Here is a 12,087-nt window from a genome sequence, read left to right as displayed (position 1 = left end):
AGAACCTAGCATTTTTTTACTTGGTATCTAAGGTGTGTGGATTGGTGACAGAGGGGCTGGTGGAAATATGTCATCCTTGATTCCTTTTTTCTCACACTCCACATCCAATGCGGCTGCACATCATGTTGGCTCAGATATTCAAAACTATATTCAGAATCTGACCAATTCTCACCAACTCCATCACTCCCACTCTAGCCCCCAAAGGCCCAGTCTCTCTTATACCACTGTATTTTCTAACTGGCTTTCTTCCTTCTGTCTTTGCACCCTAACAGCACCCCACCTCCAGCAGCAAGTGTGATCTTTTAAAAATATGTCAGATCATGTCATCTTGTACTCAAAATCCTCCTGTCACTTACCATCACACTCAGAACACAGGGTGAAGTTTCGACTATGGCCTGTAAAGCCTTGTATGAACTGACCATTGATGTTCTGTGAGCAGGTCAAACAAAGTACTTGAGCTCTCAGGACTTTTGTACTTGCTGTTTCCTCTAACAGAAATGCTCATCTCCAGGTATCTACATGCCTTCACCACTCACTTCATTTAGGTCTCTGCTTAAATGGCAACTCCTCAGAGAAGACTTCCCTGGTCACTGGCTCAAAACAGCCCCACCATCCCTATTTCTTACTTTAATTTTCTTCAGAGCTGTTGTTTCTTAGCAACTGTTGTTTAGTTGCTAAGTTGTGTCTGACCTTTTTGTGACCATATGGACTATTCCTTGCCAGGCTCCTCTGTCCAGATTTCCCAGGCAAGAATACTGGAGTGGGTTGCCATTTCCTTCTCCAGGATATCTTCCTGACCCAGAGATCAAACTTGAGTCTCCTGCATTGCAGGCAGACTCTTTACCACGGAGCCACCTAAGAAGCCTATGATCAGTACCTGAAAGTGAAGTCGTTCAGTCGCGTTCCCTCTTTGCAACCCCATGAACTATAAAGTCCATGGAATTCTCCAGGCCAGGATACTGGAGTGAGTAGCCTTTCCCTTCTCCAGGGGATCTTCCTAACCCTGGGATCGAACACAGGTCTCCCTCATTGTGGGCAGATTCTTTACCAGCTGAGCCACCAGGGAAGCCCAAGAATACTGGCTGGAGTGGGCAGCCTATCCTTTCCCCAGGAGATCTTCCTGACCCAGGAACTGAACCAGGGTCCCCTGCATTGCAGGCGGATTCTTTACCAACTGAGCTATCATGGGAGCCCTTGACATATAGAGGGTTCTTGATAAACATTTGCTAAGAGTAGGAAAGACTCCAATTCTAGTTCATATAGTTCCTTGACTCACACTCAACAAGACCCCAAAAATATTTGAGTTCTCAATTACGTGAGTGTCACTTAGCTAGATGCTTCAGTCCAGTTGTCACTCGTCCTATCTGACTCTTTGTGACTCCATGGGCTTCAGCACGCTAGGACTCCCTGTCCACTGCCAACTCCCAGAGTTTACTCAAACTCACGTCCATTGAGTCAGTGATGCCATCCAACTATCTCCTCCTCTTGTCTTCCCCTTCTCCTCCTGCCTTCAATCTTTCCCAGCATCAGGGTCTTTTCCAATGAGTCAGGTGGCCAAAGTATTGGAGTTTCAGCTTCAGCATCAGTCCTTCCAATGAACATCCAGGACTGCTTTCCTTTAGGATGAACTGGTTGGCTCTCCTTGCAGTCCAGTCCTCAAGTCTTCTCCAACACCAAAGTTCAAAAGCATCAAAGCTAGATGCTTAGAGCTTTAAAAATCTAAACAGTCCCTGACTGGAACTGTGACCTTTTGGGTGAGTAGTGATTGGGCGAAGTCTGTACAACCTGCTTGCCAGTGAGAAGTGCTAGCCCTCCAAAGTGCTAAGACTGGCAAACCGCTGAAAAGGAAAAGGGCAGGCTGTATCCTGCCTTCCTTCTGACATGAAAAGTCCCACAGATCATGGGCCTTTTTCAATGCCCCAGGACCACCTTCTCAATCTGGTGCTAACCTGTGGAGATGTTCCACCTGTTAGGGAGCTGATCCCTGACATGAGAGAGCATTGCGGCGCTTAGCCTAGGGCAAAAGCTGGAAACAATGAGGCAACCTTTATGTTTAGGTTCTTAACCACGTAGCTCGAGGATGTGAACACTGCTCTTTCAAGTTTAGAGTGAACAATTAGCTGTGAACTGCCTACTGAACGTCACAAAGCCAGCGCACGCCCCACCCGCGCTCAGTGCCGCTAGCGCGCACGCGCAGCAGAGAGCGCCGCCACGCAGGCGCACTGCAGCCCGGAACCCCGCAAAGTCGGGACTGGTTCCCCGCGGGCGGGCGCGCGCACGCGCTTTTTGGGTGCGCGAAGAAGGGGGCGCGCGCCATGGAGCAGCGGCTAGCTGAGTTCCGGGCGGCCCGGAAGCGAGCCGGGCTGGTGGCTGAACCCAGCACTTCGAGCCAGAGTACACAAACCTCGGGAGAGAAGGCAGAAGCAGCTACGACTCCAAAAGCACCTTCAGGCTGGCTAAAACGGTTCCTGGTGTGGAAACCGAGGCCACCGAGTGCCCAGGCCCAGCCCAGCCTCGCTCAGGTGAGAGGAGGGAGGCCTTACCCCTAAGGCACCTGGCTTCTGAAACGCCGACGTGGCCTCTGAGGCGACTCCGCCGAGGCTCCGCCCCGGCACCACGTGGTGGCCTGAAGGCCCCGCCCCCACGTCGTGGAATGGCCCGGCCCAGGCCACGCCCCCCGGGGCTGGAGAAGCCTGTTGACAGCGGAGGACAGTTTATGGGCTCGCAGAGAGTCAGACACGATTGAGGGACTAACACACTTTTCGCTAGCTGAGAGGGGCTGCTGGCGCCTCCCGCCGGCTTGGCGGCGGGGCCCCGCGTCTCCTGCCCCGTCCTGTTCTGCCCTGCAGAGTGACTTTGACATTTTCTTTCCAGCCAGGGACCCACGCACCTTCGACTCCAGGCGGGAAGTTGAGGGTCTAGGGTCCCAGAAGAAATCACCTCTGCCCTTGCGTTATTCACAGCGAGTTGAGTGATCGTTGTGCCCTCGGTGGCTTTGGGAAACGTCTCCACAACCATAGGGGGCCACAGCCCTCTGCTAATGGAGGGGGAAAGGTCTAATTGGATGCTGATGAGAAGTGGCAGTAAATTAAAGCTTGATTTGATTTCGCATCTGGGCCACGTGCCCAAATAGCCTGCGCTTTAGAAATGGTGTTTGAATACAGAACTCGCAGAAGTGTGCTGACTGCCTGTGGTGGCAATGTGTTGTGTATCACTGTTGAAGTAGCGAAGCCTACTCAAGTTTAACAATTAATGTTTAAGGCGAAAACAAGAGATTAGTATGATAGCTTTTACACCCTATTGTGAGTGTGTTAGTCGTTCAGTCGTGCCCGAATCCTTGCGATCCCATGGGCTGTAGCCTGTCAGTCTCCTCTGTTCATGGGATTCTCCATGCAAGAATACTGGAGTGGGTAGCCATTATCTTCTTCAGGGGATCTTCCTGACCCAGGGATCCCACACAGGTCTCCTGCCATTGCAGGCAGATTCTTTACTGTCTGAGCCACCAGGGAAGCCTCATTAGCTTTTGGTAATCTCTCATTCCTCTCTCTGTATCTTGGTTTTCATTCATGAGTAAAGTGGCAAGGTGACTTAAGTGTGAGATTGGAGCATGCATGTGGGAACACAGGACAAAACATCAAGGGGAAATCTGTGAGCTGGTCTTTGTACCTCCTAAGTGCAATAAGTGCCAGAAATTCCTTTTGGAAAGTAAAATGTGCCTTCAGATCAGATCAGTCGCTCAGTCGTGTCCGACTCTTTGTGACCCCATGAATCGCAGCACGCCAGGCCTCCCTGTCCATCACCAACTCCCGGAGTTCACTGAGACTCACGTCCATCGAGTCAGTGATGCCATCCAGCCATCTCATCCTCTGTCGTCCCCTTCTCCTCCTGCCCCCAATCCCTCCCAGCATCAGAGTCTTTTCCAATGAGTCAACTCTTACTCCTCTTAAAATTTCCTAAGTTCATGTATCCTTGCACCACATCTGCTTATACGGAATTTTTTCTTTTTTTTTTTGGTAATCAAGGAGAACTTATTGTTACTTAGTTTGAATTAGATACTATTCTTCATGACACACAGGGTTCCTGCTGACTTGCAGAAAGAGTGTGCAGGGTTCAAACAATCCATTTCCTTGCATACAGTTTGTCTCAGGATGACTTTATTGTGGATTAGAACTCACAGGGCACAATTGCTTAGGATTTTAGAATCCATTTCCTCTACCCCTTTTCCTCCCCACAGTTATAAAACATCTAGCCTACACAATGAGTTTTTGACTTTATGGCTCATTTCCAAAGGAATATGAGATCACTAGAGGAGCTGAGCTTGGAGAAAATTTCCATTATTAAAAGCCCCAAAACTAACTGATGGCCTGACAAAGGGATGAGAGGCAATGCTAGACCTCCTATGCTTCTTATCAGTTACTCTGTTTTTCATAAGGGACTTTGTCTAAAACTCATTTTCATTTACTCAGTTATCATTCTTGAGTTTGTTCTGGTGTGAAATTATCACTAAATTGCTCCCCACCCCCTACCCCTGCCAATTTCTGATCTATCTCTACCTAATAATTTTGGTGGCACATAGTGGCTTGTTTGAGATTTCTTTATCCTTCTGTTTGTAATTGCTTCTTTTTGCTGGCCATTGATACAGAGGGGTCCACCTCCTCATTCCCTCACTCTCGAATTTAGCTTGGGGAAAAGCATTTCCCCCAAATAAAATATTTCTTTCTGCAGCAAGCTTCTACCACAGTGGGACAAAAATGCCTGTAACTTTTTTTTTTTTAATCCTGCCAAGCCCCCACCCCACCCCCATCTCCCTCCCCAGGCCCCCAGTGCACCATCTAGCCCCAGGGTCTATTGACCACACTCATCCTGCAACTCCTCCCTTCCAGGCCTTGGCTCAGGCTGGCCCACAGTTCAAATGCCCTCTTTCTTTGGCATGACCTAGCCAGGCACAGAGAAGGCGATGGCACCCCAGTGTTCTTGCCTGAAAATCGAATGGATGAGGAGCCTGGTAGGCTGCAGTCCATGGGGTCTCAAAGAGTCGGACACAACTGAGCGACTTCACTTTCACTTTTCACTTTCATGCATTGGAGAAGGCAATGGCAACCTACTCGAGTGTTCTTGCCTGGAGAATCCCAGGGACGGGGGAGCCTGGTGGGCTGCCGTCTATGGGGTCGCACAGAGTCAGACACGACTGAAGCGACTTAGCAACAGCAGCAGCAGCAGCCAGGCACAGGCTTTGCATCACCGCTTCAGATCCAGGAGTCATCTCTTAAGTTCTCCCTTTTTCCCACCAGCATTCATTGACTCAGTCACGTGCCCACTATGTTCCAGCTACTGTCCTGAGTCCCAGGAGACAATGCAATAAAGACAAGGCCCTGTTCTCTCAGAACTTGCTTTTGAGTTGAAAGAACAGAATGATGAATGCTACAAAAGGGAGGAAAATCCAGCGTGCTGTGATAGTGAATCGGGGGTGAGGGATGCAGAGTGTCACTTTAAATTGGGTGGGCAGGGAGGACCTCATAGAGGAAGTGACCTCACCATTTTTCTTAAGAAGGAGCCACTCTTAAGAAACCTGGGACAAGGACAAGGGCCCACATGGTGACATTTTTGCTGAGGTTTGTATAAGAGGGAGCCAGCCAGGTGGTGTGAGGGGAAAGGGCTTTCCTCTCAGAGGGAACCGCAAGTGCAAAGGCTCTGAGGTGGGAAGCACTTTGATATTCTGGGAATGGAAGTCCCTTCCCTAAACTGCACCATATGTGCTGTGGTGCCTGTGGTGGCCCCAAACACTTTGACACACAGCTTTTACAGTAGGAGGTGCACTGGTTGGAGGCATCTCTGGAGCCCCCCTCTCCTTTGTTTGTTCCCTTTGCCAGTTTAACACCCCTACCCCTACCTCATCTCCTTCTAGCTCTCTAACCCTTCCCCTTAGCATCTCCCATGATGCCCTTAGTTAAGTAAAAAGGCCTTTGAAGGGAGATCATCCTAGGATCCTGGACCAACCTCATCTCTGCCTGTCACCAGCCATGTGACTTTAGGGGAGTTCCTTACATCTCAGTGTCTCCTTATCAGTAAATTGGGACTAATAAGGCCTGCCTGCTGGGTTACAGGAGATCAGGCATCTAGAAGGTACTCAGTAAATGTTGGCCATAGCATTATTCTTATTAGTGTTCCTTTACTAATAAATTCAGTTTACTGTGAATTTCAAGTTGTGCACGTTCAAGATGTGTTCTCTATCCATTAGTCCATCATTTCTCTCTGATCTCCTTGTCACCAGCCTCATCTCTGCCTGCTCCTCTCTTATTGGGCCTCATGCATGAGCTATTAACAATTTCCTTTCTTCTCTTGCAGCCCATTCTCTGCCTGGCATCCAGAGTAGTCTTAAATACTAATCAGATTGTATGCGTTCCCTGCTAAGACTGTCAGTGATTTCCCTATTGTGCACCCTGGTTGAATCTGAAAGGGACATTTATTTATTTAATAAATGTATGTGGAGGGGGTGGGGAGTGTAGCTGATTATATGTCAAAGACCTTTCCAATCTAATTGGAAAGGTCATAATTGCAACATGTGCCAAGTCACTTCAGTCGTGTCTGACTTTTTGCGACCCTACGGATTGTAGCCCTCCAGGCACCTCTGTTCATGGGATTTTCCAGGCAAGAATGCTGGAGTGGGTTGCCATTTTCTTCTCCAGGGGATCTTCCCGACCCAGAGTTGATGCTTAAAAAAAAAACAAAAAAAAACCAAAGGTCTAACAATGTAGAATTGCTAAAGCAGCATGAATCAGATGACCTATATATTTTTTGAAGATCAGATAACGGTTTTGGTCCCTTTTAAGTTGCCACGTGAAGAATACGGGATATAACTGAATAAATGAACTAAGTCTGCTCTGTACAGAGAACTTATGTGTGCAGTGCTGTTTGGCTCTGGAGACACCAAAAGATAATCAGCAACAGTAGGTGACCTCATGCAACCACTAGGGACACATGTGATCTATATTAAAAGAGAGACACTTGAATGACAACAGTTTGGTGCTCAGTGAGAAAGAGAGCCAGTTAGAGCTCTGGGAGGTGGAGGGGCACCCTGCTTGCTGGCCCCAGAGGTCAGGGTATACATAGTTCACCAGCCGTGCTTGCCTGGAGAGAGCACGTTCCTGAGGAATGGAGAGGAATATTCCCAGCCACGGATGGGCAGTGTCTTTGGGTTGTAAGACCAGAGGATTCATTTCTAGAGCAGTAGATTGTGGATCATGTTGTTCAGGAAACTTTTTACAACATTATTTTACAAACTGCAAATCATGACTCATTCGTGGCTAGTGAAAAAAATTTTAAAGGTCTTATCCTAAATTAACTAAATGTAATTTTAAAAATAGAATAGAAAACCAAAGCTTCATATGTAATCCAAGTGATGATATGTGAAGACTTTTTTCCTGATACACACATATATACACGCCATATATATATATTTTTGGGGGGGTTTGCAGTACAAAATGTATTTTTTATTGTGGGTCATACCCCAAAATTTTAGAAAATACTGGACTGGAGACCAAGCTCGCAAAAGCTCCTTAAATACCTCTGTCTCCCATTACAGCCAGCATAGGGGCCTGTGTTCTGGCACTTCTGTCTTTTGAGTGAATGCAAGGCCTTGGATTCCAGCCCAAGGAGTTTAAAATTTAACTGGTAGGCATTAAAAATGTGTCAAAGGTTTGTGAGCAGAAGGTTGATGGATGTTGTGGCAGATTTATTTAGCAGCTGTACATGGTTTGGTGTGGGGAGAGATAGGTTAGAAGGCGGGTAGTCCAGTTAGGAGACCCTGGGGCCGTGTAGGATGGTCACGGGATGGAAAGGTTGTGGCTCTAATTGTGGTTTTTTTTTTTAACGTGTAGAATACTCCTCATTTTAGAATCATGCCACTCAACAACATTTTAGCTCATCTAATCCAGTCAACAAACATATATTGATTCTGTGTGGGAAGCATGTGCCCGGCTGCTGCCTTATCAATTACAGGGAGTTACTGGAGGGGCTACATTAGCTCCTCTTAGCAGCAGAATAATCTGATGAAATGTCTGCCTCAGACGGGAATCCACCTGAACGCCGTAAGGTTTTCCTCAAGTCACATCTCACTGATGGGTTTTGATTCAGAGCAGGATGCATGAGAGCTCTTGGGAGATAGTTGTCTTAGAGAGCAGGGCAAGAAAAACAGACGCCGATGAGGGGACGCCTTTGCACACAGGGGCAGCTGCCTCTCCGGATGGGTTTTGATCCTCTCGGCCCCACTGTCCTTCATTCTTTCTTTGGTTTGTTTGTGTGTCCTAGGGAGCAGCAGGGCCCGGGGGCCTCGAGTCACAGCCACCATGGAGTCCAGCCGAAGAAGCCCCGCCACCGCCGCAGCCGCCGCCACCGCAGCCCCTGACCCCGCGGGACCGGTCTCTTCTGACCAGCGTCACCCTGTTGAAGGTGCTCCTCTGGTTGGTCCTGCTGGGGCTGTTTGTGGAGCTGGAATTTGGCCTGGCCTATTTTGTCCTGTCCCTGTTCTACTGGATGTATGTGGGGATGCGAGACCCCGAGGAGAAGATGCAGGGGGAGAAAAGTGCCTACTCGGTGTTCAACCCGGGCTGCGAGGCAATCCAGGGAAGCCTGACCGCCGAGCAGCTGGAGCGAGAGCTGCACCTGAGGCCTCTGCCGCGGAGATAGGACCAGACCGGCGGTGGCCCCAGGGCCCTCGTACCCCCTGGCTTTGACTGAGAACAGCTTGCGGGTCAGGTCTGTGACCCCACAATTCCGCACTTCCCCTGACCTCCTGCTACAGTTTTATCTCAGAATTTCTTTTTCGTTTTGGTGAAACTCCTGGAAAGACACTCACAGTGGGTCTGATGCAATTTATAAAAATTACACACTCAAGACAGGAGACCTGTTTGTCTCTTTATTTGAGAGAGGCGATTCTTAGAGAACACTAGGAGGGCTTTGGGGAGATAACTGTTGAAAATATTGAGCTGTTTGAAGTAATGGTTTGGTACATCAGAGCTATGTGTTAAAAGTAAATATTCTCTTTAAGTCTTATTTTTAGAATTAGTTACAGTAACTCCCCTGCATACATACATGACTTCTGTTCCAAGAGTGCATTTGTAAGTCCAGTTTGTTCCAAGTCTAACACAGTTAGCCTAGGTACCCAACTAACCCAATTGACTATATAGTACTGTACTTTAATAGGTTTATAATACTTTTCACACAAATAATACATAAAAAAACATTTTTAATCTTATAGTACAGTAAGAAAAAGTACAATAAGTAGTGAGAAAGTACTTGAAAAGTACAGTAGTGTGGCACAACAGCTGGCATACAGGGGCTGGCATCAAGTGAATGGGCAGGAAGCGTCACTGACTGGAGGAAAGAGAAGTGGGAGATTGTAGAGCTGAAGGATCATCAGCAAGAGGAGATGGAGGGCAAGCTGCAATGTCACTCACGCCTGACGTTGACGTCACAGGTCTGGTTCTTTGCTGGATTCAATTCCATCTATCCTCTTGAAAACACAATCTTAGTGGTGTCTGAGTAGTAGCTCTTTTTTTTCTTGCCATAATGACACGGTAGCACTGGATTGCATTCTGAACGGCTGCTGCAAACTTTGTGAACTAGTCTACATTCAGGTCCGGTGCCTCAAAAACTTAACAGGGCCTCTCAAAGAAAACCCCTTTACTATCTCCTGCATCATGAAGCTCTTTGGTTCTTCAGTTACTGCTTCCTCTTGTCTCTCTTCGTGCTTTCTCTGGGCCTCCAACTCCTTCAGGCCTTCATTAGTAAATTCTTCATGTTGCACAGCAAGGAGTTCAGTGCAGTTGTCCTCTTGCGGATCTAGCTTGAAATAAAGAAACTATCCTGCTGTGCTTATACAATACTGTACAGTAAAGTGCACAGAAGCACAACCAGTTGTAGGGGATGGACATGCATGATGATACACGCCAGACTCATGAAGTGACACGAGACTGGACGTGCGCACACATACTCACATCTTTGAAAGTTCACAACTTGAAGGTTCATAGGCAGGAGACTTCCTATAGTTAATTTTTAATTGACACATATTTGATTTACACGTTGTGTTGTTAGTAGTTTCAGTTGTACAGCAAAGTGATTCAGTTACATATATATGTGCACGAATGCATTCTAGGTCACTTCATTCATGTCCGACTCTGCAACTACGTGGGCCGTAACCCACCAGGCTCCTCTGTGCATAGGATTCTCCAGGCAAGAATACTGCAGTGGGTTGCCGTACCCTTGTCCAGGGGATCTTCCTGACCTAGGGATTTAACCTGCATCTCTTACGTCTCCTGCATTGGCGGGCAGGTTCTTTTTTATCACTAGCACCACTTGGGAAGCATGTATATATATGTATGTGTGTGTGTGTGTGTGTATATATACACACACATACATATATATGTATAGCGAAAGTGAAGTTGCTCAGTCGTGTCCGACTCTTTGCAACCCCATGGACTGAAGCCTACCAGGATCCTCCATCCATGGGATTCTCCAGGCAAGAGTACTGGAGTGGGTTGCCATTGCCTTCTCCATATATATGTATGTATGTGTGTGTATATATATATAGTCTTTTTCAGATTCCTTTCCCATATAGGTTACTACAAAATACTGAGTATAGTTCTCTGCTCTGTACAGCAGGTCCTTATTTATTATCTATTTTAGGTGTAGTAGTATGTATCTGCTAATCCAAAATTCCTACTTTTCCCCTCCCCCTGAACTTTCCCCTTTTAACCATAAATTTGTTTCCTATGTCTATGAGTCTGTTTGTGTTTTGTAAATAAGTTCATTTGTATTGTTTTTAAGACTCCACATATAAGCAATACCGTATGATATTTGTCTCTCTCTGTTTGGCTTATTTCACTTAGTGTGATAATCTCTAGGTCCATCCATGTTGCTGCAAATGGCATAATTTTTTCTTTTTTATGGCTGAGTAATATTCCATTTTATGTTTATACTACATCTTCTTTATCTATTCATCTGTCAATGGACAATTGGGTTGCTTCCTTGTCTTGGCTATTGGAAATAGTGCTGCAGTGAACACTGGTGCCCATGTATCTTTCCAAATTATGATTTTCCCTGGACATATGCTTAGGAGTGGGGTTACAAGATCACATGGTAACTGTGTTTCTAGTTTTTTAAGGAATCTCTGTATTATTCTCTTTGGTGGCTCTACCAGTTTACATTTCCCCCAACATTGTAAGAGGGTTCCCATTCCTCTACACCCTCTCCAACATTTATTATTTGTAGACTCTTTGATGATGGCCATTCTGACTGGTGTGAGGTGATAACCTCATTGTAGTTTTGATTCGCATTTCTCTAATAATGAGCAGTGTTGAACATCTTTTCATGTGTCATTTGGCCATCTGTATATCTTCTTTGGAGAAATGTCTTTTTAGATCTTCTGCCCCTTTTTTGTTTGAGTTTTTTTTTTTTTTTTTTTTTTTTAATTGAGCTGTATGAGCTGTTTGCACATTTTGGAGGCTAATCCTCTGTGAAAAATGCTATTGGTAATTTGATAGGGATTGCACTGAATCTGTAGATTACTTTGGGTAGTAAAATCATTCTTGACAATATTGATTCTTCCAGTCCAGAAACAGTGTACCTGTCCATCTGTTTGTGTCATCTTTGATTTCTTTGGTCACTTTCTTAAAGTTTTCTGAGTACAAGTCTTTCATCTCCTTCGGTTCAGTTCAGTCGCTCAGTCGTGTTCAACTCTGCGACCTCATGAATTGCAGCACGCCAGGCCTCCCTGTCCAACACCAACTCCCGGAGTTCACTCAAACTCATGTCCTTCGAGTTGGTAATGCCAAACAGCCATCTCATCCTCTGTCGTCCCCTTCTCCTCCTGCCCCCAATCCCTCCCAGCATCAGAGTCTTTTCCAATGAATCAACTCTTCGCATGAGGTGGCCAAAGTATTGGAGTTTCAGCTTTAGCATCAGTCCTTCCAGTGAACACCCAGGACTGATCTTTAGAATGGACTGGTTGGATCTCCTTGCAGTCCAAGGGACTCTCAAGAGTCTTCTCCAACACCACAGTTCAAAAGCATCAATTCTTCGGCACTCAGC

At 46.6% G+C, this 12,087-nt stretch overlaps 1 protein-coding gene across 1 annotated transcript; it reads left to right on the top strand.

Annotated features, from left to right (window-relative positions):
• The first annotated feature begins 2,179 nt into the window (after positions 1–2,179).
• SAYSD1 (SAYSVFN motif domain containing 1) lies at positions 2,180–8,899 on the top strand. The gene is made up of 2 exons (XM_010848695.1): positions 2,180–2,522; positions 8,308–8,899. The coding sequence occupies exons 1-2, from the start codon at positions 2,316–2,318 to the stop codon at positions 8,683–8,685; spliced, it is 585 nt and encodes a 194-aa protein (XP_010846997.1). The 5' UTR covers positions 2,180–2,315; the 3' UTR covers positions 8,686–8,899.
• Positions 8,900–12,087: the final 3,188 nt, after the last annotated feature.

This window comes from Bison bison, unplaced genomic scaffold (genome assembly GCF_000754665.1).
Source record: "Bison bison bison isolate TAMUID 2011002044 unplaced genomic scaffold, Bison_UMD1.0 scf7180017864270, whole genome shotgun sequence".
In the NCBI taxonomy this organism is placed as follows: domain Eukaryota; kingdom Metazoa; phylum Chordata; class Mammalia; order Artiodactyla; family Bovidae; genus Bison; species Bison bison.
The sequence above is the reverse complement of the archived record's forward strand: the minus strand, read 5'-3'. Positions and strand labels throughout refer to the sequence as shown.